Genomic DNA, 27,463 nt, shown 5'->3' on the forward strand with positions numbered 1-27,463 from the left:
AGATTTATTGTTAATTGCAATAACTAACTATATTTCTTGTATTGATTATTCTTATAAATAGGATGTCAATTTTTTATATAAATATTATAAATTGATACTAAGTATATCATCATTCATATTTGTAAATTAATCTGATATTAGAAAAGAAATTATTTAAAAATACACTGAAACAAATTCCCGATTGTAAATTATAAGAATTATAAGATCGTAGGTGAAGTTTCTCATAAATTGTGTGTAAACTTGAAAACCGGATCTTGAAATAATACAATATATTGTTTCCAAAAGAGTGGCGCTGAATTCGTTTATTCACATCCGGTTCTCCATTTTCTTTTGGTCATCATCGCGTACGATTGCGTTCATGTACATTCATTATCGATCTTAACGCTTTTAAAAATTATTAAACGTTTCAGTCGTGTATTAAAAACGTTTGTTAGTCTGTACGTTGCATAATATTCTCATAGTCCTTTTTTCCGAGCATCGTAATTTGGATTATCGTGTGCTAATGCGTGGTATTTCAGAAAGCTCACCAACTCGCACAATGGCGGAGGATTTGGATGTCGAAGCAATGTTGGAGGCGCCATATAAGAAAGGGGTAAGACTTAATTCTTTTTTTTTATCTTTATATGTTTCGGTTCGTTCCTTCGAGTTCCTGACTATTTTTATCCTGTAAAATGTACCTAATCTCGACGCATAAGATCCAATACGGTGCGCACCGTTCTGAGTATATTTATCGTTGCGATCGAGAAGAAAGAAACGTCCTTTCCTTCCCGTATATACATGTAGAACAAAGTACGCCCTTGTCTTATACCGACTATTGATCAATACCTCCGTTTTCTGTACTTATAGATGGTACGTAACATGTACCCTCGCGCTCGTAGGATGTTCGGCAGCGAGTTCCTAGAATGCACTTGAAATACGAGGTATTAAGAAAAGCCATCACTAACATCATTTACTTAATTCTTTTTCTTTCTTTTTTTTTTTAATTTTTTCCTCAGAGATCGTAACGTTTATTATTTACGATGTAGATAGAATTGCTATTGTCATTTTTTAATGACATTAAAAAGAATAAAAAGATATTTTGCAAACAATGTATAAAGAAAGATATAGGTGGATTTGGTAGGTGCTGTTCTGCCATGTGCCATGCTATTCTTGTTATCTTTAGAACACAAGTGTGAAAAAATAAATTCAGTAATTTTATTAAAAATCAGTTGCTTTCCATACATTAAAATTGATAATACTATCATTCGTGATAATATATTCTAGAAGAATCCAATTTTTGTACGCAGCTGTTGTATCAATAGGTAGAATAATAAGGGTACTCTTTTCATTTATGTATACATTTGTTTGTGTATCATACATTGTCCTTTCTTTTTGACAAAATTACACATTGATGTAATTATCTAAAATTTACAAAATTGGGATATAGCTGTGTATTGTTTGAATCATTATGAACATTTCTAACATTAAACTGTAATAAAATAAAAATTCATTTTATCCATGCATTAAACAAGATTATGAATAATTTTATTACTCTATACCTGTTATGAAGTTAATTGTATGATTACAGTTTTGTTTAATAAATTAAGTTACATCGTAGATTAATGTACATATTTCAATTGTATAATATATGTTTTTGTTTTTACTGTGTATAAAATACATTGTTTTATAACCTATAATCTCAAAAGAAGAAGTAATTGTAAATTTTTGTTATAATACGTATTATTATAATTAAAAAATATAGTTTCATTAAAATATATGTACATGTTATTCTTTTTTTAATGTTTATAACTTTCTTTAATTGCATTATCATTGCATCTTATTTTAAATCGGAGGTAATACTTCCGGGATACAATGCATGGTAAATTGGCAAACAGAAAATAAATTATGTTATTTAAATGAGAAAATGTTTTAAAAGAATCATTTTGACCAGAATCACGCAACATTATTATCATCATTTCATTGCATTAATGTCATATATTAAATTTATGTTAGCTTTAATCATCTGAAACATTTTCTCTACACAGCTAAATCATCTTGTGATATATCTACTGGAAGCTGCAAACGATTGTTGATCATTTTATTCCTATTCTGAGATAGTTTAATCTATATACATACAGGGGTTGTAGGTTAGCAATTAGGGTTCACATCTCGTGTTACATTAAAAACGTACTGTCTTTGATGAGGGCTCTCTTTTGCAGAAGAAAAAGGATGTGTGGTTGGCCATTGGTAGTTTAAGACCAAGGCATGCTCAACCCAAGATTGCAATGCTTTCCTAAAACCCGATAAAACGATTGGTAAGTTTGAGCCAGGTGTGTGCGAGGCATCGCAACTCTATGCTCGCCCCGTCTCTCTCTCTCTCTCTCTCTCTTTCTCTCTCTTTCTCTCTCTCTCTTCTCTGTGTCCCCATCTCAGCCCTCTCAGACCAATATAATCTACCTGGAAAAGAGAAAGAGCACGAGAGTGCACCACCGTCCAACAGCAATTAAATCTTGGTTAATATAGTTCTCGAAGGAGAGTTGTCCACATGGTTATAAAAATTAACAGATGACAGAACTTCATTATTGATATATTTTATTTTTGAATCTACTGTCAAACTTTTAAATTGTACAATATGTACGCAATTTGTTTTTACAAAATTTACTAACATTCTATGATTTGCTTTTTGTCCCCTTGTTCGCGCGTCCCTGCCACATCGGCTGGCTGGCATGGCATTCAACTGTTTGCTGTTCGTAGGAGCAGGACTCCTCATCCAAAGACAAATCCTCCAAGGAGAATGGGTCTAGCCGTAAATCATCTGGGTAAGCATATTTTATGGATTATATTTGACTTGATTAATACTTTCTTTTCAGTAGCACATAGTATATTATAATAGCACTTGTTAGTTAGTAAAGACTTTTAAACTATGAAAATAGTTCAAATAAAATAATAGAGAGCATAAAGTATCAAAAACAAATTTAGATTTAAATATAGGGCCATGGGTACATATTTTTATTATTTTATTTTTAAATGTATATCTGTATTTTTATGTATTATCACGAAATACTCTTGTATTACATTATTTTCAATATGATAAAGTACATATATGTACAAATATTTATACTACTTCGTCTGAACCTTTAGCATTTTAAATTGAGGACTATACATAATTTGTCTGAGAAAAATTCAAAATAGTCATTTTGTGCATACATATAGCTATTTGAAGTTATATTCTCTTTGTTATAGACCCCATACAATTAGTGTAAATGCTGGTTATTTTCATAATTCCAAAGGTTAAACCTGAAAATGGTAAGTGTTTAGGAAGAATATCTGTACTACAGACACTGTTAAATGTAAAGTATACTAAACAATGACTAGATAACTGCTCAGATATAAAAAAAGAAGTAAAAATGAAAATAGCACAAAGATTCGTTTTCTGTTTATTATAGTAATTAATATGATGTGGATGTTAATTATTTCTAAAATATGCTACATAAATTGTTTTTACTACTAAGGGTTCGGATTAGTAAGTTGGAACGTTACTATTTCATAAATTATTCATATTAATTAATTTATATTAATTATGTTATCATAAATATGACAAATTTCTTAAGTGAAATGTGTTTTTCTTGTAGGAAAAGTAAACATCGTTCTCGTTCCCGTTCTCGTTCGCGAGACCGTAGGGAGAAAGATCGTCGAGATCGTGAAAGAGACAGAGACAGAGATCGAGATCGCGACAGAGATAGAGATCGTGATCGTGATCGTGATCGTGATCGTCGACGTAGATCGAGATCAAGAGATCGGAGAGACCGTGATAGAGACAGAGACAACGATAGAGACAGGGATCGTCGAGATAGAGACCGCGATAGAGACAGAAGAAGGAAACGGTCACTTACACCTATCACGCTTCCTAGAGCACGGCCACCATTTGGAAAAGGTGTTAGTCCCCTTGGAATGTAAGTATATAAGTTTACAAGTCTTTTTATCATCGAATTGAAATAAGATAATAATAGTACTATTTAAGACGTAAATTTGCATTCTTTACAAGTTTGTCTTCACTGTTTGCATAATGTTTATTTTAGTAGAAACGATGAGTTAACACCAGAAGAACGTGATGCCAGAACTGTTTTTTGTATGCAATTGAGTCAACGCATACGTGCTCGCGATTTAGAAGACTTTTTTTCCAGTGTCGGTAAAGTTCAGGATGTCCGACTTATCACATGTAACAAAACAAGAAGGTTTAAAGGTATAGCATATGTTGAATTCAAAGATCCTGAAAGTGTTACGCTGGTAAGTTTAATATATGATTCAAGTTCATAATTAAATTTACTGTTAATTAATTGATATAATAATATCGCCTGTAATTCTTTTGTAGGCACTTGGTTTATCAGGTCAGAAACTTCTTGGTGTTCCTATAGTAGTACAACATACTCAAGCTGAAAAGAATCGTATGGGTAATTCTATGCCAAATCTTATGCCAAAGGGTCAAACAGGACCTATGAGGTTGTACGTTGGATCTCTACACTTTAATATCACGGAAGACATGCTTCGTGGCATTTTTGAACCTTTTGGAAAAATTGATAACATTCAATTAATAATGGATCCAGAAACTGGTCGTAGTAAAGGCTACGGATTTTTAACGGTATGTATTAAGTTGTTGTTTGTTTTCTTTAAAATATATTTGCATTTTGATGTTTATAGTTCAGAAATGCCGATGACGCGAAGAAAGCTTTAGAACAATTGAATGGATTTGAACTTGCTGGAAGACCAATGAAAGTTGGTAATGTTACAGAACGTACAGATTTAATTCAAGGACCTTCGCTTCTCGATACAGATGAATTAGATCGAAGTGGTATTGATCTTGGTGCTACTGGAAGGTATGAAATGTTAATACAATTTTGTTTGTTTAATAATAACTTATGATTAAAACTACATTTAATATTTTTAGATTGCAATTAATGTTTAAGTTAGCTGAAGGAACTGGGCTAGAAATACCTCCTGCAGCTGCAAATGCATTGAATATGGCTCCGGTTATGTCAACACCACAACCACCACCACAAGCTGCCCCGCCTATAGCAACTCAATGCTTCATGTTATCAAATATGTTTGATCCACAAAAGTAAGTTAGCGTTGTTATATAGAAACGTTCATAGAAAAATGCATATTTGTAGACTAGTGTTAAATGTTTTATTCTTTCACTAGGGGAAAATATATGCTAAATGAAATAAGTTATGTCCGGAAATTATTTTATATATTTTTATGTGAATATATTGAGACGTAACTTGACAAAAATAATTAAAATTTATTTATTATATAATAAAGGCATAACTTAAATACAAATGGAAATTTTCGTTTCAGTGAGACAAATCCAAATTGGGCAAAAGAAATTCGCGATGATGTTATAGAAGAATGTAATAAACATGGTGGGGTACTACATGTGTACGTGGACCAAGCTTCTCCTCAGGGTAATGTTTATGTCAAGTGTCCGTCAATCGCGACAGCAGTTGCGGCTGTTAATTCGTTACATGGCAGATGGTTTGCTGGTCGAGTGATTACAGCCGCATATGTGCCAGTTGTAAATTACCATTCATTGTTTCCGGATGCAATGACTGCTTTGCAATTATTAGTTCCGAGTGCACCACGAAGAGGAATGTGATCTTAAAATGATGCAAATATAAATTACAAATATGTAAATTCTTATAGTATTACATTCGTTCTTACTAATATTAACAAGGAACTTTTGTTACTATGATAGTCATTTGAATATTAGTTTAAGTCATAGATGTAAAATTGTAAAGTGCAGAACAAAAATGGTTTAATATGATCCTGCACAATATTTTCATATGTTCATAAATCCAATTTTTTTGCTTCTGTTTTTATGAATACCATAACATAATTTTTTTTATAAAAAATTGGTCATATTTATTCAACATAAAATTTCGGAAAACGTAATCGATATTATCTTGACCAATTAGTATGCGATGATAAAAAGATCACTGTTGATACATATATATATATATTTAGATGTTTTATTACTCTACGAAAACGAAATTGTCCCCTAAACATTTTTCTGAATGTAGTACAAGGTTTAAAAATGTTACGTGCATCCTTCACGTATCATTGTACTTTAATGAATGAAGCGTGTATAATTGAAAAAACTATGCATTGCTGCCTTATTTGATAAGTGTGTTACGTAATAGATAATCGTCAGGTTAAAAGTTATTCTTTATAGTATGAGATCCAATCATTTTTGACGCTTCATCTGTTAAAGTAAAAACTTCCCGGCAAGTTATATGCAGAATAATAGAATAAGTAATCGTTAAGATTCTTATGTAAACACCTGTTGGAAAAGATAATATACACACAAAAAATGTATTATAGATTTTTTAAGTTCATAATTATTATAAAATTTACAACACTTCTGAAAGATATAGATTTATATTGTATTAATGGGGAATACGTATAAAACAAAAAGAACCAAAAAAGTCGAGGGGTCTGCAGGTTACAAATTTCTTCAAGATTTCGCTTTACAAATCCGTTGATTGATTAATTACATCAATTTTTCTGTAATAGAATATTTTTTGCAATGATTTAACAATTATCATGAAATAATTAAACTGCAAGGTACTAATTCTCGATACAGTTTTTCGATATATGTGTACGTGATACAGACATTATAATAATGGCCTCATAAAGAATGGCCGTAAATTATCAAGTGTAGATAAAACTTATAAATTTTTTTAATTTCAGAAATATTTCTGTATCAAATATTAGAAATTATAACTGTACGCGTGTTTTAGACATAAATTTGTAATGTCCGAAAATAGCAGGAAAATCATTACACACTGTTTCTTTTGTTTCCCCCCTCATAAAGTATTAAATTTCATATTTAATACTTATATTATCCCTGCAGACTTCTATTAATTAATAACCCATTATTGTAATCTGTGTAAAAAGTCTTGTAAATTAATAACAATCATTATAGACGTAATAATACTATCGCAACTTCGTATTATTGAAACATTGATGTATACTTTGATAATTATACATTAAAAACTAATGTGATACTCTGTGGAAATGCTCTTTCAGAATACAAATGTAAATGCGCAAATATATTTCTCTCACATTCATTTGTTTTTCTGTATGATAATTTAAATAAGTCTAGCGTATATAAGCTTTTCATTTCCTATTTTAGAGTAGAATACAAAGATTATTTTTTAGCTATTCGCTGTATCATCATATTATAACGCAAAAACATTACGCTGAGACGTTGTATGCATGTTGGAAAATAAGGCAGAAAAATATTATATATGTACTCTTACAATGATAGTTCAGTAAAACCCTTATTAAGGAATACTTTTTAAGGGATATGTAAAAACTAATTACGTCATCATTGAGAGTGCTGCAGCTCCTTTTTCTTTCATTACTCTGCAAAAATTTACTACGCATGTCTATCTTTTACGGTTTAGGACTGCGCAGGGCGTCAAGGTTAACCGATTAATTCCCGGTGCATAGCACGGGCGTTCCACAAGTTAGTAATTAAACAATTAAACAATAAGTTTAATTAAGTTATGCACTGTAAAAAAAGTGGGGAAAATAAAGAAAATTTCAAACACTTTTGTACATCAAATGACTTAATATATTTTATTAATAGATACATTATTAACACTTAATTCTAGGACGGAATCATCATAATAATATGTACATATTAGAATGCGCTGTAGCACAGGATATTGTAGAAAGCTAACTAGGTCTGTTTGATTGAGGCGCTCCGCGCCTAACCTAACAATGTTGAGTGAGCGAGTAGATTTCACGCTAAAGCAAAAATAGTCAACCGTGTCATCCGGTCGAATTGGTTAAGTGGTGCAAGAGAAAAACGTGGACAAAAAAGTTGAAAAGTCGAGTACATAAGCGCGAGCAAATTCAATTTTGCGTTAAAGTCTACGGGGATATGATTTTTGGTGATTATTCCTCCATGGCATACGCGGGCGGCGCGTAGAAGGAATATACACGATAATGAGTATGCAAAATCGTTAATTACTTACTTTTTGAGTACAGTCTATGCACTTTTATTATAAGCGAATGTTCAGTGATCCCTCAACTACTTTCTCGTATCATATTTGTTCAGATTTTTATTGAAAATAATTAGTTATTAACTAATGACCTAAGCCCAGCCGCGGTGACAAGCGGTATACACCAGGTCATTTTGAATAATTAATTACACGTTTTGTGGATATATTTTGTGCACTTTTATGATTGAAGAATGATCAGCAATGCATTATTTGTATGGTTCGATCATAAAAGTTCGTAAATAATGTTTGGGTAATGAGTAATTAAATATTTTGTGTCAGCATTGCGATACGTACGTACATAAGCCGTCTATGTCAATTCTACTGCGCATGCAAAGTGCAATATTTCGGCACTTTGGCGACGTAGTACGGTTCGTGAGGCATTTAGAAACAAATTTCTATTAGGGTTTGATGCGTTTTGATGCATAATAAAGGCAGAAAATCAATTTTTGTAGAATTCGGTCCAAAACGGTACAGGTGGCGCCATCTAGCGGCGAGCGGCGGAACTACGAAAAACTAAAATTTCGATTTTCTCGAAAACTAGGGACTTTTCCGAAATTCTGAGATATACAAATTTTTCCTTGTCGCCTACGGAATCGAACGAATCTAATTAGAGCCCGCTAGGACCATTATTAAAGAAAATAGAAAAATAGCCCATTTCATGGACTAAAAAATTGCTGTCCATCTAGCGGCAAAAGTTGGAACTACAAAAATAGAAAATCTCGATTTTCTCGAAAACTAGGCACTTTTCCGAAATTCTGAGATATACAAATTGTTCCTTGTCGCCTGCGGAAACGAGCGAATCTAATTATAGCCCGCTAGGACCATTATTAAAGAAAATAAAGAAAATGTCATTTTATGGAGAAAATTTGTGGCGCCATCTAGCGGCGAAACTGCGAACTAAACTGGAAAAATGTATGTCCGAACATGTTTTCTATTTTCTTTAATAATGGTCCTAGCAGGCTATAATTAGATTCGTTCGATTCCGTAGGCGACAAGGAACAATTTGTATATCTCAGAATTTCGGAAAAGTGCCTAGTTTTCGAGAAAATCGAGATTTTCTATTTTTGTAGTTCCAACTTTTGCCGCTAGATGGACGGCAATTTTTTGGTCCATGAAATGGGCTATTTTTCTATTTTCTTTAATAATGGTCCTAGCGGGCTCTAATTAGATTCGTTCGATTCCGTAGGCGACAAGGAAAAATTTGTATATCTCAGAATTTCGGAAAAATCCCTAGTTTTCGAGAAAATCGAGATTTTCTATTTTTGTAGTTCCAACTTTCGCCGCTAGATGGACGGCAACTTTTTAGTCCATGAAATGGGCTATTTTTCTATTTTGTTTAATAATGGTCCTAGCAGGCTATAATTAGATTCGTTCGATTCCGTAGGCGACAAGGAAAAATTTGTATATCTCAGAATTTCGGAAAAGTCCCTAGTTTTCGAGAAAATCGAAATTTAATTTTTTCGTAGTTCCGCCGCTCGCCGCTAGATGGCGCCACCTGTACCGTTTTGGACCGAATTCTACAAAAATTGATTTTCTGCCTTTATTAGGCATCAAAACGCATCAAACCCTAATAGAAATTTGTTTCTAAATGCCTCACGAACCGTACTACGTCGCCAAAGTGCCGAAATATTCATTTTTTTATTTTCCATACGTGCGTGAGCGGACCCTCATTTCTTAGGTTTAGTTCACCCGTTTCGCCGCAAGATGGACGCCAATTTCTTAGTCCATAAATGGGCCAGTTTGGGCCTAATTGTCTTTATTCTAATAAAAAAAAAAACCTGCACTACTTGTAACGGTTTGCAACTGGGCATGGGGTCAAAGTGCAAAATTGGCCGTTAAAGTTCCAGCATCATTTTCGAGCGCTCACCGAACTTTTTGGGCACCAGCGGTTTCATGGGACGACCCAGGATTTTGCCCAGCAAATTTTTTAAAAAATAAAAAATGCTCCGATTTAAAAACTAATTATATATTCATTAAATTCGGGCTTTTTTAGCTTTTCTGGGTTAATCCTCTTTTTCGGAAACTTACTGCGCAGGCCTAACTCTAACCGGTTAGGACTGCGCATGGGGTTAAAGTTGAAAATTGGCCGTTAAAGTTCCAGCTACATTTTCGAGCGCTCACCGAACTTTTTGGGCACCAGCGGTTTCATGGGACGATCCAGGATTCTGCCCAGCAAATTTTTTAAAAAATAAAAAATGCTCCAATTTAAAAACTAATTATATATTCAGTTAATTCGGGCTTTTTTAGCTTTTCTGGGTTAATCCTCTTTTTCGGAAACTTACTGCGCAGGCCTAACTCTAACCGGTTAGGACTGCGCATGGGGTTAAAGTTGAAAATTGGCCGTTAAAGTTCCAGCTACATTTTCGAGCGCTCACCGAACTTTTTGGGCACCAGCGGTTTCATGGGACGACCCAGGATTTTGCCCAGCAAATTTTTTAAAAAATAAAAAATGCTCCGATTTAAAAACTAATTATATATTCATTAAATTCGGGCTTTTTTAGCTTTTCTGGGTTAATCCTCTTTTTCGGAAACTTACTGCGCAGGCCTAACTCTAACCGGTTAGGACTGCGCATGGGGTTAAAGTTGAAAATTGGCCGTTAAAGTTCCAGCTACATTTTCGAGCGCTCACCGAACTTTTTGGGCACCAGCGGTTTCATGGGACGATCCAGGATTCTGCCCAGCAAATTTTTTAAAAAATAAAAAATGCTCCAATTTAAAAACTAATTATATAGTCATTAAATTTGGGCTTTAAAAATCTTGAACAGTAATCTTATTATGTAAGTTTATAAGAATTCAACAAAGGTCAAATTGTTATTTAATAAACTAATAATAATCGAAATGACTTTTGTATTTTAAACTGTATGCACATAAACTTTCATTCCCCTAAAAGAATTATAACGATTAAAAATATAAAATATATTTTTCGTGTGTGGTACAGTTACGTATCAATTAAATAATACACATTTTATTTTGACCACTTTAAATCAACACATAAAGAAATGTGATCACTTGGAAACACTACGGATGGAAGAGCCATATGTGAATTAAGTTCTTCTTCGCTAGGCATAGGTATAACTTGTTCAATTTCTAAATGATCTGTTTGATAAAATATATAATCTAAGCAACCAGAAAAAGTAGTAGTATAATTAGTATATTTTGGAGTGCCACAAGCACTATGTAAGTTTACGTCATGTTTGACAGATCTTATACGTGGATCGGGATCTATGATAAAAAAATATATTTGAAGTAAATCATTTTTTGTACAACTATAACTTAAAAATATAAATAGAATGTTGTATTTACGTAAAACATACATACCGGATTGCGAATCGTCATGATAATTTAATATATGTTTTTTAATTATTAATTGATAGACTGCGCTTTCTGGTACACTGTTAAAATCTCCACAATATATAATGCTAACATTACATTCCGCATTCTGAAAATTTGTTATTAATGGAAATAAATTTTAGAAATAAGACGAAGTTAATATTTATATTAGAGATTATATCACAAGATTATGATAATAATAATATAATATTGTACATAAACACAAATAGGACTTAAGTCGAGTAAGATGCTTCAGATACCTCTGCTTTTATTTTTTCAGCAAATGAATTTAAATACACTAGGCCGTAATATGCTTGTAATAGACGTATATCATCTGCTTCCGGCCGAGAGTACAAGTGTGTGTTGCCAATGACTAAAATTTCGGAGTTTTCTTTGGATTTTAGTGCTACTATCTGTAATAGGTATATATGCGCGTGTATATATATATACATATATGAAATTAAAAATTCATCAGTTGGTAATATGGGTATAACAAATTATGCGATAGTGGTACCTGAATAATTGTATTTCTGTTCAGAAATGTTTGTTTTAAATCTTCATTTTGAATTTGTGACCAAATAGTATTAAATCCATCTAAATTGATGCCTTGAGAAATAATACTATAATCTGAGTCTAGCTTGTCAAATCTTTCTTCATTATAAAATGTTACAACACCTTCTTGCATGTCATTTTTAAGATTAAATATACTACCATAGTTCAGTGTACATAAAGATAACAATAAATCATTTTTATAAACTCTGCTATCAACTTCTTGAAGGCATATTATATCTGCATTATATCCTACATAAATTTGTTAATTTTTTAAATATATTTATTTATACAAGGCTTAAAATATCATTTAAAATATGAATATAAAATACCTATAAGTTCTTTGAGAATTAGTAATTTTCGATAATCCATAGATAATGCATATTGTGGACAATAAGGATATAAAGTATCCTTAGATAATGAAGTTTCCGAATATACATTTGCCAATATATTATATGATGTTATTCTGAAACTAATATTCAGAAATTTAAATAATAGAAAATATGTAATTAATTGAAATTTGAATATTAAAGAAGATTTAAAAAATATTTACCTTTTACCAGACAATTTGCTTCTAGTAAAAGCATGTCTAATATCAAAAGGACATAAACCTGGACCAGGTTGTACTATACCATTAGATGTAACTTCTACTACAGGTCCAGTTTGTGTATCGTTTCTTGGTACACATGATACTTTTAATCTGCATCCTAAGTCAGATATCCTAGGTATATATATATATCCTTCTCCAACATGAATCCATTCCTTATTTTCAAATTTATACCAATTGAAAGTTGACATTTCTCTATTTACATACGTTGTTTCAAATTTTGAAAGATAAATTGGAAAATCAATTAAAATGTTTAATGGCAATTCCATTTTCGCAATATAAGGTATATTTTGCTTTAGTACATATTCTTGATCAAAAATGATCAATTTTATTTCTGATGAATGTTCTAAAATAGTCTTGCACGTAAGATCACCATCAAGAACACAATTATTTCTTACAAATTTGATGCCGTCCTCTCCAATATTATTGGGTTCAATTTTTTCCTCTAACTTATTTGCTTTTTTTTTCTTTCGTTTAGATTTTTTAATTATATAAGTTTTTATATTATTATCCATTCTACGTACTAAATTCTTTATTGGTTCATCCACGGATCTATGGAAATTAAAACGTCTGTCTACGTTTAAGGCAGGATTAATATAACGAAGTAACATATCAAATTTTGTATGTCCTTCTTCGTACATTAAAACAGCTTCATTAACATTTAACTGCACCATTATTTGTGAATAATTTTTATAAAAACCTTGGTAAACTGTTGAAATTGGTAGACACGAGGTTAGACACTTCAAATGTAAATTACGAAATAAAACATACATTTTACATAACTATATTTGATATACCTTGTACTATGCAAGTTTATTATTTTCACATTTAAAATTTAAATATGAAAATTACAAACAATAAGTAATAAACAATTTATTATGTTGTAATAAAAATGTGTTTTTCATCGTGGACGATGCAGTAGATTTTGGGAACTGAAGTACTTTCCAATTTATTTGAAAGTGATCGAAAAATCTTTCATGATATTGGCATCGAATTTCAAGTCTAATACAAATACATTTAGTTCAGTGTGGTGTATTAATTTTTTTCATTATAAAAATCCGCTTAATTGAAATCAATTTGAATTTTGATATTATCTCGGATCACTACTGTCTTCGTCCTTTAATCAAATAATCTGTGTATCTTCTGGTTATGATCAGTTTATCAGTGGCCTATCAAAAATGTGAACAGTGTTCCGATCATTTCCATGAAAACGGTAATGTCATCACCATCGAACAGAGAATGGAGATGCTCAAGGAATGGAATTTAGCCATCTAAAGAATTATATCTGTAACCACAGATATATGATTGTATACAAATAATCAATGTGGCATATGGGTTATGTAAATTCTTTTATAATTTTAATTATATATAATTGTTAATTAATTATCGTATTGAATGAAATTTATATCTATTGGCTTTTTACTCGTGAAGAATTTTGCAAATGTAAATGTAAATGAATATAAATATCAGATTTATTTGTAAAAATGTAAAGAAATGAATGATTATACGGATCTTGTCAATACTCCTAACTTATCTAATCTGACATTGTATAAAAAACATATACAGCAGTCATCAGAAACAACTTGAACATAAAAATGCATTCAAAAAATGAATATCGTAGATCAATAGATGAATACAGACCTGCTGTACCAGTTAAAAGAAAAATTGGTATGTATTGGGTCTTGGCTGCTTTGAGAATTATTTTGACACTTATTCCACAAACAGGATATATTCATCCTGATGAGTATTTTCAATCTGTTGAAGTAATATCTGGTAAGTTACATGTTAGCAATAATTATAATCAATATAATTCAATTTCGTTTATATATTTTAACCTTATAGGAGACAATTTTGATATAGATGTTAATAAGCCTTGGGAATTTAATTCTACATTTCCCATAAGAACTATTTTAATACCACAAATTATTGTCGGTATACCATATTCGATTTTAAATATACTTTCACGATATACATTTTTTTACATGGGTATTTCATTGAAATCCCCATATTTTCTTATATTATTTCCACGTTTATTAATCTGTGGTTTGTCTTTTATATCAGACTATTGTCTATACAAAATATGTTACATGTATGGACAAAATTACAAAATAAGACTGATTACATATGCCAGTTCCTATGTTATGTTTGTTTATTCGACACGTACATTATCAAATAGCACTGAATTAGTTCTTACAGCGTTATTATTATATTATACGTCACATTCTATGGCATATTCAGAAAAGGTATGCAATTATGATATTTATATAATGTAAATCAATTTATAATAGAATATCATTTTATTATTTCAGGTAGTTATACAAAGTGACTACCTGTCAGATAAATATATTAAAGCAAAAAGTGGAGTAGAAAGAGTAAAATATTATAAACTTAAGGCTTCGTTGCCTCCATACTCTTTAAACAATTGTTTAAAAATTGCAACAGTTACTGTAATTGGTATATTTAATAGACCAACATTTATTGCATTTGCATTTCCTCCAATTTTTTTTTGGTTACAAAGAGGTTTAGGTTCAAAAAGTGTAGGTTTTGTAGATTTTCATATTCGAATATTTACTTTCATTGCTTGTGGAATACCTACTACTGTTTTTTTCATTATAATTGATAGTTTTTATTTTGGCTACTTAACAATGGCAGAAATAGGTAATCTAGACATCGGTATGAGTAACTTTGTAGTAACTCCACTTAATTTTCTCAAATACAATTCAAATACTAAAAATTTGCAAAATCATGGTTTACATCCTCGTTATATACACTTGATTGTAAATGTACCTCTTTTATATAATATACTAGGAATTGTTGGTCTTCTTACATTTGGAAAAATGATACACAGGTAAATATTTTATTGATATTGTTTATGTTATTTTTGAAAAATTAAAAAAGATAATTAGAAAAATGTAATTACTATTTACAGTGGTTTAAAAGCCAAATGGTTGGATTTACCACGTATACAAAGTGTTGTTGGTTTGATGACAACATCTTTTATCATACCTATCATATTGTTATCAATTTTTCCTCATCAAGAACCACGATTTATAATACCAACATTATTACCATTAGCTTTCTTATATGCACCAACTATTAGTCAAGTATCCGGAGTTGACACCATTTCTCGAATTACAGAAAATAACGGGTATCAAACTACTGTTGCAGCAAAGAATAAGCTTAATAAACTGCAAATCTTTTGGTTTACATGCAACATATTATTAACGTTTTTCTACGGATTTGCCCATCAAGGTGGTGTTTTACCTTTAACATCTCATATAGCTACTGAATTAAAAGCAAAACCAGAACTTACCCATATACATTTATTTACATCGCATACTTATCCCATACCAACAGCGCTTTTACATTTGAGAAATACTAAAAGGACATACATAAGCAGTGGAAATCATAAATATAAATTAATTAAAGATTTTTATCTTTATGAACAAGGTTCAAAATCTATAAGAAATGTCTGTAACAGCATTGCTTTAAAACTTCATGAATGTGACCATAACTATATTATTAAAAAAGTACCATATAGATTATATTATGCTCTCCCTGCTACAGATTTGGAAGAATTCATTTTTATCCAGAATAATACAAATTTGTTTAACTTTCATATTATAAGTAAATATTACCCACATGTTACCATTGAAAAATTACCATTTTCGAAGATTATTAATAGTTTTATACGTTTATCAAATATAAACATACATTCAATACCACCATTTAAAGAAACAATAAATGATATATTCGATGCTTTTCAACAATTTCAATTGTTATTAATACGAATTGAATATTTAATACCTAATAAGCATAAATTTGTACAGACATTATAAAAGAAATATTGTTCAATTTTTTATATCAGCAAAATAAGAAAAGAAAATAAAATACAAAATTTTACAAGCATTAAACAAATTTTAAATTTCTTAGTAGTACATATTATCCTTAAAAGAACGAAATTTCTAAGATCACTAGACGTATTTTACAGATAATAATATTACAATTATATAATCTACAGTTTTTTAACCTCGTTGTATTTGTTCTATCCAATAATTAACTTAGTACATTGTTGTTTTATGTAGAAAAATAAAATGTAAAATCATCGAAATTCACTACTTTTAATTTAATAAAATTTGCTGTTAGCAAGCAGAAATATTGTGTACACTTAAAAGTAATTTACAATTAATTTGATTAATTCTGAATATTAAAAGAATTGTACACATAATTGTTACTTATAGATAATCATTTACCCTAAACATTTAGGAAGTAATAAACATGGAAATGAAAATGCAGTTTCATAGATCATTTACAAATATTATAAAATACATAAAAGGTTATTGACAAGTTCAATAATAAATTTGCACCTCAGTTGTTGCTGTATGTCCATGGTAATTCCTCATCAAATTTACTCTGATGTGCAGCATTACGTGCAGCAAATAATCGCTAGAGAACGTTATTATGAATACATTTGAAGGAATAAGAATTAAATATGAACATGTATTTTTATTAAAAAAAAAAATTGATTGGATTAAAACTTACTGGATTATCTATATATGCCTCACATCGATAACACCAAACTGATAAATCGCTGAAGCTTAATGCCAAGGGATGATCAATTTCTTCAGCATGTAATATACCGTGTTGATTAACGTTGCGTGCACAATGTACGGTATAACATTGCAGACAAATCCAGTTTTCAACGTTACTACCACATTCTGCACATGGCAAATGTACATCAATTCCAGAAGCTGGAACATCGCTAACACTGTTTAGATGTGGGCATTCTCGTAAAGGTACTACTGCAAACATTTCTCCGGCTATTAATGCCTGACAAATAATAAATAAAAAGAATTCATTATGCAAAAATTTATTTGTATCTTCTTATACGAAATACTTACTTGCAAATTTTCGGAAAGATAATCGTATAAATTTGTACTGGTACTTGATTGTGCAATTTCTCCTTCGCCTCGCTCATCGTTACTACCGGAAGCAGAGTTAGAAAGATTATTATAAGGAAGTCCTTTTTTTCCATTCTGATTTATACATTCCTTTGTATATTCGGAAACTAGAAAATAATAATTCTTCGCTAAATCTTTTTATACGCATATTCTTAATCAATTTATCGTACCTTTAACGTTACGAGCAACCATATTAATAGCTTCCATATTTAGCGAATTATTATATGTTTTTTCAGTCGTTTTAGTAGTATCGTCGTATAATGAGTTTCTTATTTTCATATTCTCTACTTCATTTTGTAATTTTAATATTTCTTCATCTGTCACGCAATTTAAGCAATTTTTATCAATTGAAAGTTTCAGTTCTAACTTTTCACTTTCAATTTCTTCCAATGCTATCTTAGATTCTGAATTTTTAGTTTCTTTGCCGTTTGTTTTTATACAAGGTAGTTCAGCCTTAGGGAGTACTTTTTCTTTTGGTAAACATACATTAAACATTAAATTTGGCCAATATTGTTTCAGGGATTTTAAAACATTATTTATAGAATGAATAGCGCTTGTACATGGAATTTGTCCACTTTCTAATATTGGTAAGGGATCACCAAGCAATGTTTTTGTACATATAGTCATTGCATGGGAGACTGAATTAATATTGTAACCGCCCTCGAGACTAAGAATAATACGACCATTAGCCAAAGAAGATAACCAGTGAGTTAAATGTCCATACATCTCTGGCGTTACATAACAACCTTAACAATAAAAAAACAATATTAGCTAATTTTTTTATGTTAAATAAGAAACAATGTACGTACCTCCAAGAGGATCGCCAATGCAAGCATCAAAACCAGCAGAAACTAAAATCAATTCTGGATTAAACTGATAAGCAATGGGCATTACTACTTGTTGAAATGCTGCTATATACTCCGTGTCCCCCATTCCTTTCTACATATTATACAAAGAAATATATTAATATTTATCTATTCATAAACTCATTTTATTTATATTAATACGTATCTTCTGATAACTAACTTTGTTCCATGGTATATTAATATTAAACCCTTCTCCCGGTCCAGAACCAACGTAAGTGTAATTAGCTCGTTTAGAATTTGGAAAGAAAGCTCCATTATCATAACGGTGAATAGATATATAAAGAACTTTTGGATCTTTTTCAAACACTGCTTGAGTTCCATTACCATGGTGTACATCCCAATCCACTATTAGTACCCTAAAAATGATCATACCTTACCACTTATATTTTAAACGAATATAAGTTAAAGCAACTAAACAAAATTGTACTTTTTTATATTGTGAAATTCTATGGCATATCTAGCAGCTATAGAAATATTGTTAAAAATGCAAAAACCACAAGCTGCATCTTGTTCTGCATGATGTCCTGGAGGCCTTACAATAGCTATACCAGATTGACTTTCTCCATTTAATACACTATCCACTACTTGTAATAATGATCCAGTAGATACACAGGCACTTGTCCAAGTTTCAGAATGCAGGTAAACCGAATTATAGCTTGTTGCTTGTTTAGATAATTCCTTTGGCTTTAAATTTTCTACACTCTTTATTTTATCTATATACTCTTGTGAATGAACCAGTAATAATTCTTTCATTGTTGCACTTCGTCCCTTAAAAGCAATTATTAAATAAAATATAACATTTCATATGGAAATTAAAAAAACACATTATATTTATAATAGATTGATATACCTGTTGTACGTAACATCGTTCAAGTAAATTATATGTTTGATATTTTTTATATATTGCACTAATACGATTTGGTTTTTCTGGATGACTATCATCAGATATATCATAATGTTTTAACATTCTCTCATCATAAACAACACATACTTTATTCGGTGCTTTAAATAAATTAGTAGCTAAAAAGAATATTATATTTATACAATATTTTTTACAGGAGATAAAATAAAAAATTTGAAACTCACATTGTATTAATACGTTTAATTGTTTCTCTATCGCTTCAACAGTTTCTTTATTTTGAACTGGATAACAATTTCGAGTTTCATATATTTCTGGTTTAATATTAATTCCTCTGTAATAAATAAATCATGTAATTAATAAAATTACATTATATAATAATAGAATTTCCGTAAAAAATGCAATCATTTCTTACTTGAATATAACTGTAGGTAAATGCTGATTAATATTTTCTACTTTATTATTTACTGTACTGTTAATACTGTATGTATCTTGATATTGGTAACACTTCCAATATGGTTTATGTGCATAAATTGTATTTAAAATTGTATCACGTATACTGAAATATTAAATTTACATTGATATAAGTTAGATCTGATATATTTGATATAACATATTTTTAATTTTACCTTCTTGAAGGGAGCTCAAGATTTTGTAATATCGGACATGGATCACCTAGTAAAGTACGTAACGTTAATGCAGCACTTTCAGCCAATGATTTTAAACAATAACCACCCTATAAGAAAAATAATATGCTTGGAAGATTAAAAATGTGTAACTAACATCAAATAATATATTTAACAACAAAATATTTTAAATATTTTTCGTACCTCTAATACAACAGCAACTTTTCCAGAGGCCAAACACAACAAAGATGACAAAAGATGAGCATAACATGCAGGAGTCACCAACATTTCACCCTTAATGATACGAAAAAAAGAAACATAATAGTTAAAGTTACCATACAGATTATATAAAAATAGGAATAATAAATAGTAATATTCTGAAAACTGAAAAATTTTTTAAATTAATTTACAACAAAAAGATATCAACCTTTTCGTCTCCAATTGCGGAATCAAATCCGGCCGAAACAATGATAAGATCTGGGTTAAACTAAAGTAAAAAGAAATATAAATATATATTACTTATTATTTTACCTCTGGACAGCCCAGGGCTGCATCATAACCAGCTGATACTAATACGAGATCTGGTTGAAACTATAATAATTAAAAGTACTATTTTTTAATTTACGATTTATGTAATTATTTTTTAATTCGTGAAACAAATATTAATTCATTATATTTAATAATTATAGTATACTATATACCTCATAGGCCACTGGCAATAAAACTTGCTGAAATATAGCTAAGTAATCAGCATTAGTCATACCAGTTTTATTAAGCGGTATATTAAAGTTATATCCTTCTCCTAAACCATCTCCAACAAAATGAAAATTAGACTCTCTGAGATTTGGCCAAAATTCACCATTCTCGAAGCGATGAATGGAAAAATATATTACTCTGCATAAAACGTACATATGAAAAAAAAAATCATTTTTATAATTATTCTAAACGAGTTATACAAACGATAATTTACCGGGGATCATTATAAAACATTTGTTGAGTTGCTTGTCCATGATGTACATCCCAATCAACAATTAAAATTTTTTTAGCTAAATTATTCCTTAAAGCACTTTCAGCAGCAATTGCAACATTATTAAAAAAACAATATCCACAATATTCTGATTTCATTGCATGATGTCCAGGTGGTCTGAAATAAATTAAAAAGAAATAAAATAAAACAACTTATAATAATTACATTAAATGATGTACCAAGCTAATTAAATTACCTTATAATAGCCATTCCATTTTGAATATATCCTTTACAAATATTTTCTATTAAGTTTATTGTTGAACCCACAGCTAGCTGGGACAATTTGTAGGTAGACTAAAGTAATTTTAAATAATTTAATATTAAAATTGAATAACATAAAATAATTATACTATTATCATATAATTGATTTCACATTTGAAAATAAATATTCACATACAGGATGTATATAAACTGCATCGTATTTGGATGACAGCAATTCTAACTTATCTGCATCTGTGCAACCATCAGTGGATTTCAAAATGTCAATTTGTTTCTGGCTATGCTTTAGAAGTATTTCTTTCTCAGTAGCTAGCCTTGCTTCAATTAATTTACATCTACTAATTAAACCCAATTGTTCACACCTCTGCAAAATTCTTGTTAATCTAGCAGGACATTCTGGATAATTTGGATCCCAAAGACATTCATGTTCTGTCATAGACTGATCAAATACAAGACCAGTATCTTTTTGTTCAATATTATATGCATCTATTGCTTTTTGATATATATCATGTACAAAAACATTAGTAGATTTTTTCCCTTGCGACGAATTCCGCTGTGCTGCTTCACGCTTAGCTGCTATCAAAGCAGCAGATGCACGAACCTAATCAAAAATATAATATACAAAACTTATAATAATATTAATACATTAACAATTTACTATAAAATTGCATTTACATTTGAAGCTTTTACAGATTTTTTGGTATCTCTTTTATGTGTCATAGACATATTACTTGTAATATTTTTATTGTTTATCTTCTTAGAACTTTCTATAGCCTTTATCAATTGAATTTCACTGTCTGCTAATTGTTTAGCAGCAGTGAATAAATTTCTGCTTATCACAGGATCAGACTATAAGAAATCAAAACAAGATTAGTCTTTATATACATATATGTATATTATATACAAAATTAAACAATTTATTGTTACAAAATAAACATTATACTAATTAAGCAGAGAACTCTAATTTTATACAAAAAAATCCTGTATAACAATTGACATTTAATTATGGCTTAAAAATTACTACTTTGTAATATAATATATAGAATAAATAATTAATAAATATAATAAACGATTTTATATACGTGTTAAAATTAATGATATCTATTACCTCCTGTTTAGCTGCAATAATTATTACGAAAAAACAAAACGTTGACAAGTAATATATGTGGGTGATGGTATGGAACGTATCCTTGTATAGATATCATACCCCTTCCATTTCAATATATTGTCACGGATAAAATCGCATTACAGATCTCTTATTCAATCAACAAACGATACAAATGCATCAAATTAACAAGATTATATTCTCACCATTTGCATTAAGTAACCTTGAAATTTATGAATCCACCAAGCCTTATAATGAATAACGTTTATAGATAAATCATAATCATAAGTTAACAAATTTTGAACTTTAACAGTCGAATTAAATTTCATATATATTAAGATTTCCCATTATGAAGATATAAGTAATTTGTCACTTTTTAATTATAAATTTAAACCATTCCACCCATTCCTTAGAAGGGTACATGCAGTGCACAGATAGGTATACATGAATACATGCATTTTCATATCATCATACAATGTACGTTTGGAACGTATAGCATACATGCAATCTGTACCATAGATTATAGTCAAAATCACAGTAATGCCATCATTCGGTAAAAAGCAGAATTACAAACTTCGAGATTTGAGACTGTCAGTATCGGTCAGTGCAATGCATATGTATATGTATAGATTTATATTTATAAATGTATAATGTACATAAATGGTTGCATATGGAACCGTAACCTCTAACATATTTCTTTCTTATTACAATTTTCAATATATAATAAGAACAAATAAAAATCAGATTTCAAATACATTTTCTATTACATTGGGTATAAATAGATTATTTTGAAATTGAATAATGTACCTATAAGTTAAAATAAAAATTATAATGGCTCCCTTAAACTGATCTTTAGAATATTATTATGAGCGATCGAATACATTATTCAAAATGATACAAATATTAAAGAAACAAATTTCAACACATTTGAAGAAATATAGAAATGTTAATACATGGTCAGCTTTAGCAACAGCATTCAACACTATTACCAAAGAAAAGTATAAATATCTTTTAAAGAAAGAAACTGTAAGTTACATTCATTATTTAAATGTATGAAACTAAAACCCTGTTATTTAATAAACTGTAATTTATTCAATTATAAAATTCTTATATATAGGGATTATTTGGTATGGCTGAGTTGAAAACTCCTGAAGGATTTCATGTTCTAAAGGATAAAGCAATATCCCAGACAGATATGCTTATAGCAGAATCTATTAATTCAAGTAGAACACGTAAGATGGTAGAAATTTTTGATGACATGTCTGACACTTTGTGTAAAGTTGCAGACTTAGCAGAGTTTATTAGAATTGCTCACCCAGATAAAGAATTTGTTAGAGCTGCAGAGTATACTTGTTTATCTATTAGTGATATGGTAGAAAAGTAAATATCTTTTATAATATAAAAAAGTAATAAACTTAACTTATATTTATAATACTAATAATTAATTTCACTCTTAATCTAATGTTTTTATTCCGTAGACTAAATACTCATCGTGAAATATATAATGCACTAAAGCAGGTAGTAGATAATGGAGATATTCAGAAAACATCTACTGTAGATGATCATGTTGCAAAATTGTTCTTGCTTGATTTTGAACAGTGTGCTATACATTTGCCAGAATCTATCAGGGAAAATGTTGTACAACTGAACTATCATATATTACAAGTATGTAAAATTCGTATATATGCATTATATAGTAATCAGTCATTTATATATATTTTTGAAATACAGGTTGGTCAAAAATTCATGGCAGGTACTAGCAAAGTAAGAGCTGTAGATGCTAACATTCTTTCACCAGAACTAAGGCAATAGTAAGTATTATAACCATGTTAGTACCTTTTTGTTGAAAAATTGACCAAGGTACAGAATTTGAAAAGTAGTTTATTAGTATTTTATTTAATACATTTCATAGTTTTACAGTAAAAAATAATAAAGTAATAGTGCAAGGACTTTATGTAGATTCTTCTAATTATTTGGTTCGCGAAGCAGTATATCGTATATATTTATATCCAGATGAGGAACAAGAATATTTATTACAAGAACTGTTAAACTCAAGGCACAATTTGGCTGAACTGTGTGGATTTTCATCATATGCCCATCGGTACATTTTAAATTATCAAAATTAATGAAAACAGTGTGTTTTGAAAAATGTATAAAAAATGTTTCTTTGAAGAATAATTTGTATATATATATTAAAAATAAGTAATTTACAGAGCAATGATAGGAAGTACAGTAAAAACACCAGAAGTAGTACATGAATTTCTTAACATTTTGAATGACAATATAAAATTCAAAGCAACACAAGATTTTAAAGAGATGCAAAAGATGAAAGATTCCGAATCACTTACAAAACAGGTTTACTAAAATACATTGACTTTACTAAAATACATTCCATAAATTAAAAATTTTTTAAAAAATTTTTATTCATATTTGCTCTTACTATTTAGAGTATAATGCCATGGGATACTACTTATTTTACATTAAAAGCAAAGAAAACCTGGTTAAATACATCCATTAATGAATTTGCACCATACTTTTCACTTGGTTCTTGCATGGATGGTATTAATAATTTGACCTTAGCATTGTATGGAATTCGGTTAGAATATGTCCCAATTTTATCTGGTGAAGTTTGGGCAAGCAACATACACAAAATTGCTGTGATTGATGAAAATGAAGAAATATTGGGTTATATATATTGTGACTTTTTTGAAAGAGAAGGAAAACCTAATCAGGACTGTCATTTTACTATTAGAGGCGGAAGACAATTATCAGATGGATCTTACCAAGTATGATTTAAATAAATATGAAATATTTATTTTATAAAGTCTACTTAAAATATTAATTAATTGATATTTTTATAAAAATCGGTTTTTAGAATCCGATAGTAGTATTGATGTTGTCGTTACCGCTTCCAACGTGGAACAAACCATGTTTATTAAACCCTGCTTCTGTAGAAAATTTATTTCATGAAATGGGTCATGCATTGCATTCTATGTTAGGCAGAACAAAGTATCAACATGTAACTGGAACTAGATGTAGTACCGATTTTGCAGAAGTGCCAAGTATACTAATGGAATATTTTGCAAGTGATCCAAGAGTAAGTTACAATTATAATTGTAATAATGATTTAAACTGTTATTAAACAATCTTTGTTTAACAATTCAATATGTACTATAAGGTTGTATCTACATTTGCAAAACACTTTGAAACATTGGAACCAATACCAACAGCTTTAGTAGAAAAATTATATGCCTCAAAAAATATATTTTGTGCTTCTGAGTTACAAAATCAAATATTCTATAGTATGTTGGATCAAGTTTATCACAGTAAAAAATTGGAAAAGTCAACAACTGATGTTTTAAGAGAAATACAAGGAAAATACTATGAACTTCCTTATATTGAAAATACGGTATGTAACAATTTTTTAATTTTAATAATTGTAGAATTATGACTATACTTAAAGAAAACTATATATTTGATTATAGCAAAAAACTGTTTAATAGTAAGCTGTAGATTTAAACCTTATTGTTTGCAGGCATGGCAATTAAGATTTTCTCATTTAGTCGGCTATGGTGCCAAGTATTATTCTTATTTAATTTCTCGTGCAATTGCTACTTGGATTTGGCAAACTTATTTTCAAGCAGATCCTTTTAATCGAACAGCTGGTGATCGATATCGAAAAGAGTGTTTAGTACATGGAGGTGGTAAACCACCTTCCACTCTAGTATCTGATTTTTTAAACAAAGAAGCTAGCGCTAGTAATTTCGCAAAATCCTTGCTTAATGAAATTGATATGAAAACTGAACACGTACAAAAAGTAAGGGGACTAGCTTAATCGTGTTCAAACAATGATTGATATAGTAATATTTAAAATGTAAGGTGCTTAAAAAGTTTTTCTACTATGTACAAAAATTTTGTCACAAGGAACATATTAAAAATATTGATAGACATATATTATATATATATATATATATATATATATAATATATATATTGTAAATAAAATTTAAATAATTTTAATTCATACATTATAAGCAAAAAGTAATATGAATATTTCATTTTATTTTATTACAACTATAGAACCTTACTCTATTTACAATCTTAATAAATTTACGAATGATTCGATAAAAATAAGTTTTTTAATATAATAAAAACAAAACGCAGTAGAAGGTAGTTTAAGAAAGCATTAATTTCTACAATTTAGTTTTATTTATTCCATTTCAAGCATTGAAATTAGTTCTTTTTCATTTTATTGTTATAAAAAGAAAAATAAAGTAGAAAAGGTATAATATGGCAATACCATTATATTTTCACATTTGTATTTGTTTTAAATGGTTTTACTATAAGCTTACCATGTACTGCGTTTATAATGATTTTATTTTTATATTAAAACTCTCCGTTAGAACTCCCATTAAAATTATCTAATGATTGATCAATAACATTTTTCCTTGTGTTTATACAAAATTTCGTTAATAAACCGTTTCATAATTACATCGACATAAAACGATTAAACAAGTCACTGGATGAGTCAAATCTTATTAATAGTATTAATAATACATATATATTATATGTTCTTTTATAACAATTGATTCCTACTTCACGCAACTTTTTATTTTCTTTTTTTGAAATATTGAAATTTATTACATATTTTATGAAATACAATTAGATTATTTATATTCACAAAAAAGTACTGGACCTTTTTTTTACAAGTCTCTTGTTCGAGCCTTCAGATTACACTACAAGTCATAGTAAGAAATTGTGTACCTATTCTAATGTATAATTACAGCGATTTCAAGTCCATTGTGTCATTTTTCTAAAAATTTTATTTTGCACAGCATTTACACGAATTATAAATTATTTCTTTAACAACCGTTTGTAAAATAACCTTGTAATACAGAGTTACTGAAAAGAAATGATACTGATATATGCATTATAAGGTTTTATAGATTACAATTTCATAAAGTATTATATTATTCAAAACTGACATTTTAGTTTGAAAAGATCAGTATTATTATTTCAATTACTTTCACAACATATGCATATATAAAAATGGCAAGATTAATGTATAAATTGAAAAGTTTATTCTATAAATATAAATAGCTTTTTAAATAGTATAGTTTCAACTAATTTTAACATCATATAATATGTATAAAGCAAAATCACAATTAGGCAAAATTATTTTTGTATTGCGTTCCCTTTTAATTTGTATATAAAGATATATAAGATACATATATTTATATAAAATTGTACTCTTCACTACAATTTAT

General features: G+C 29.4%; 5 protein-coding genes and 1 long non-coding RNA gene across 16 annotated transcripts; 4 read left to right on the top strand and 2 right to left on the bottom strand.

Moving 5' to 3' along the window:
- The first annotated feature begins 295 nt into the window (after positions 1 to 295).
- Positions 296 to 7,106, top strand: Caper (RNA-binding protein 39-like protein Caper). Of its 5 annotated transcripts, XM_012295265.2 has the most exons (10): positions 308 to 437; positions 519 to 592; positions 847 to 920; positions 2,734 to 2,798; positions 3,612 to 3,932; positions 4,059 to 4,266; positions 4,352 to 4,618; positions 4,678 to 4,853; positions 4,925 to 5,095; positions 5,335 to 7,106. In XM_012295265.2, exons 3-10 carry the CDS (start codon positions 903 to 905, stop codon positions 5,630 to 5,632), a joined length of 1,524 nt encoding a protein of 507 aa, XP_012150655.1. In that variant the 5' UTR covers positions 308 to 437; positions 519 to 592; positions 847 to 902; the 3' UTR covers positions 5,633 to 7,106. The 5 variants fall into 5 exon arrangements, with proteins under 5 accessions (XP_012150654.1, XP_003707644.1, XP_012150651.1 ...); XM_012295264.2 differs by lacking the exon at positions 847 to 920 and having other exon boundaries at positions 296 to 437; XM_003707596.3 differs by having other exon boundaries at positions 305 to 592.
- A 684-nt stretch (positions 7,107 to 7,790) lies between these two features.
- Positions 7,791 to 10,290, top strand: LOC143265739 (uncharacterized). The gene is made up of 2 exons (XR_013040409.1): positions 7,791 to 7,996; positions 9,727 to 10,290. It is a non-coding gene; the product is annotated as an uncharacterized LOC143265739 (long non-coding RNA).
- Positions 10,291 to 10,949: 659 nt separating this feature from the next.
- LOC100877635 (2',5'-phosphodiesterase 12) lies at positions 10,950 to 13,469 on the bottom strand. Of its 5 annotated transcripts, none has more exons than XM_076539406.1 (7): positions 13,332 to 13,469; positions 12,481 to 13,086; positions 12,260 to 12,399; positions 11,893 to 12,179; positions 11,639 to 11,791; positions 11,367 to 11,487; positions 10,950 to 11,270 (listed from the first exon to the last, which is right to left on the bottom strand). In XM_076539406.1, the coding sequence occupies exons 2-7, from the start codon at positions 13,047 to 13,049 to the stop codon at positions 11,014 to 11,016; spliced, it is 1,527 nt and encodes a 508-aa protein (XP_076395521.1). In that variant the 5' UTR covers positions 13,050 to 13,086; positions 13,332 to 13,469; the 3' UTR covers positions 10,950 to 11,013. The 5 variants fall into 5 exon arrangements, with proteins under 5 accessions (XP_076395521.1, XP_076395520.1, XP_012150680.1 ...); XM_076539405.1 differs by having other exon boundaries at positions 12,481 to 13,243; positions 13,332 to 13,468; XM_012295290.2 differs by having other exon boundaries at positions 13,235 to 13,379.
- Positions 13,470 to 13,738: 269 nt separating this feature from the next.
- PIG-Z (phosphatidylinositol glycan anchor biosynthesis class Z) lies at positions 13,739 to 18,200 on the top strand. 2 transcript variants are annotated; one of them, XR_013040405.1, is made up of 5 exons: positions 13,739 to 14,307; positions 14,377 to 14,777; positions 14,844 to 15,382; positions 15,464 to 17,330; positions 18,015 to 18,200. XR_013040405.1 is itself a non-coding variant. In XM_003707601.3 (4 exons), the coding sequence occupies exons 1-4, from the start codon at positions 14,130 to 14,132 to the stop codon at positions 16,371 to 16,373; spliced, it is 2,028 nt and encodes a 675-aa protein (XP_003707649.1). In that variant the 5' UTR covers positions 13,739 to 14,129; the 3' UTR covers positions 16,374 to 18,200. The 2 variants fall into 2 exon arrangements, 1 of the variants encoding a protein (XP_003707649.1); XM_003707601.3 differs by having other exon boundaries at positions 15,464 to 18,200.
- HDAC6 (histone deacetylase 6) lies at positions 16,826 to 22,673 on the bottom strand. Its single transcript, XM_012295283.2, has 19 exons — positions 22,404 to 22,673; positions 21,768 to 21,941; positions 21,271 to 21,693; positions 21,070 to 21,167; positions 20,817 to 20,990; positions 20,548 to 20,740; positions 20,378 to 20,437; positions 20,051 to 20,140; positions 19,850 to 19,956; positions 19,636 to 19,779; positions 19,448 to 19,554; positions 19,212 to 19,381; positions 18,789 to 19,129; positions 18,522 to 18,717; positions 18,305 to 18,434; positions 17,666 to 18,241; positions 17,436 to 17,623; positions 17,077 to 17,364; positions 16,826 to 16,980 (listed from the first exon to the last, which is right to left on the bottom strand). Exons 1-19 carry the CDS (start codon positions 22,524 to 22,526, stop codon positions 16,903 to 16,905), a joined length of 3,660 nt encoding a protein of 1,219 aa, XP_012150673.2. The 5' UTR covers positions 22,527 to 22,673; the 3' UTR covers positions 16,826 to 16,902.
- Positions 22,674 to 22,721: 48 nt separating this feature from the next.
- On the top strand, positions 22,722 to 26,247 carry LOC100877861 (mitochondrial intermediate peptidase). 2 transcript variants are annotated; one of them, XM_076539398.1, is made up of 11 exons: positions 22,722 to 22,969; positions 23,054 to 23,223; positions 23,315 to 23,577; positions 23,676 to 23,862; positions 23,929 to 24,008; positions 24,086 to 24,298; positions 24,411 to 24,552; positions 24,645 to 24,983; positions 25,073 to 25,294; positions 25,376 to 25,606; positions 25,733 to 26,247. In XM_076539398.1, the coding sequence occupies exons 1-11, from the start codon at positions 22,858 to 22,860 to the stop codon at positions 26,030 to 26,032; spliced, it is 2,259 nt and encodes a 752-aa protein (XP_076395513.1). In that variant the 5' UTR covers positions 22,722 to 22,857; the 3' UTR covers positions 26,033 to 26,247. The 2 variants fall into 2 exon arrangements, with proteins under 2 accessions (XP_076395513.1, XP_076395514.1); XM_076539399.1 differs by having other exon boundaries at positions 22,729 to 22,969; positions 24,110 to 24,298.
- Positions 26,248 to 27,463: the final 1,216 nt, after the last annotated feature.

Source organism: Megachile rotundata, chromosome 14 (assembly GCF_050947335.1).
Source record: "Megachile rotundata isolate GNS110a chromosome 14, iyMegRotu1, whole genome shotgun sequence".
Classification (NCBI taxonomy): domain Eukaryota; kingdom Metazoa; phylum Arthropoda; class Insecta; order Hymenoptera; family Megachilidae; genus Megachile; species Megachile rotundata.

What these genes read in the sequence shown, in the direction of transcription:
- LOC100877635 (XM_003707534.3), bottom strand. Translation starts at nt 13,307, where the DNA reads ATGTATGTTTTATTTCGTAATTTACATTTGAAGTGTCTAACCTCGTGT. An exon ending in AATTCTCAAAGAACTTATAG is followed by an intron (nt 12,180 to 12,259) that starts GTATTTTATATT and finishes AAATTTATGTAG; the next exon opens with GATATAATGCAGATATAATA. An exon ending in CTGAAAAAATAAAAGCAGAG is followed by an intron (nt 11,488 to 11,638) that starts GTATCTGAAGCA and finishes ACAAATTTTCAG; the next exon opens with AATGCGGAATGTAATGTTAG.
- LOC100877861 (XM_076539398.1), top strand. Translation starts at nt 22,858, where the DNA reads ATGGTTGCATATGGAACCGTAACCTCTAACATATTTCTTTCTTATTAC. An exon ending in ATCTTTTAAAGAAAGAAACT is followed by an intron (nt 23,224 to 23,314) that starts GTAAGTTACATT and finishes TCTTATATATAG; the next exon opens with GGATTATTTGGTATGGCTGA. An exon ending in ATTAGTGATATGGTAGAAAA is followed by an intron (nt 23,578 to 23,675) that starts GTAAATATCTTT and finishes TTTATTCCGTAG; the next exon opens with ACTAAATACTCATCGTGAAA.
- Caper (XM_012295261.2), top strand. Translation starts at nt 503, where the DNA reads ATGCGTGGTATTTCAGAAAGCTCACCAACTCGCACAATGGCGGAGGAT. An exon ending in GGTGTTAGTCCCCTTGGAAT is followed by an intron (nt 3,933 to 4,058) that starts GTAAGTATATAA and finishes TGTTTATTTTAG; the next exon opens with TAGAAACGATGAGTTAACAC. An exon ending in AATATGTTTGATCCACAAAA is followed by an intron (nt 5,096 to 5,334) that starts GTAAGTTAGCGT and finishes TTTTCGTTTCAG; the next exon opens with TGAGACAAATCCAAATTGGG.
- PIG-Z (XM_003707601.3), top strand. Translation starts at nt 14,130, where the DNA reads ATGCATTCAAAAAATGAATATCGTAGATCAATAGATGAATACAGACCT. An exon ending in ATCTGTTGAAGTAATATCTG is followed by an intron (nt 14,308 to 14,376) that starts GTAAGTTACATG and finishes TTAACCTTATAG; the next exon opens with GAGACAATTTTGATATAGAT. An exon ending in CTATGGCATATTCAGAAAAG is followed by an intron (nt 14,778 to 14,843) that starts GTATGCAATTAT and finishes TTATTATTTCAG; the next exon opens with GTAGTTATACAAAGTGACTA.
- HDAC6 (XM_012295283.2), bottom strand. Translation starts at nt 22,526, where the DNA reads ATGAAATTTAATTCGACTGTTAAAGTTCAAAATTTGTTAACTTATGAT. An exon ending in AATCTGTAAAAGCTTCAAAT is followed by an intron (nt 21,694 to 21,767) that starts GTAAATGCAATT and finishes ATTTTTGATTAG; the next exon opens with GTTCGTGCATCTGCTGCTTT. An exon ending in GAATTTCACAATATAAAAAA is followed by an intron (nt 18,718 to 18,788) that starts GTACAATTTTGT and finishes GATCATTTTTAG; the next exon opens with GGTACTAATAGTGGATTGGG.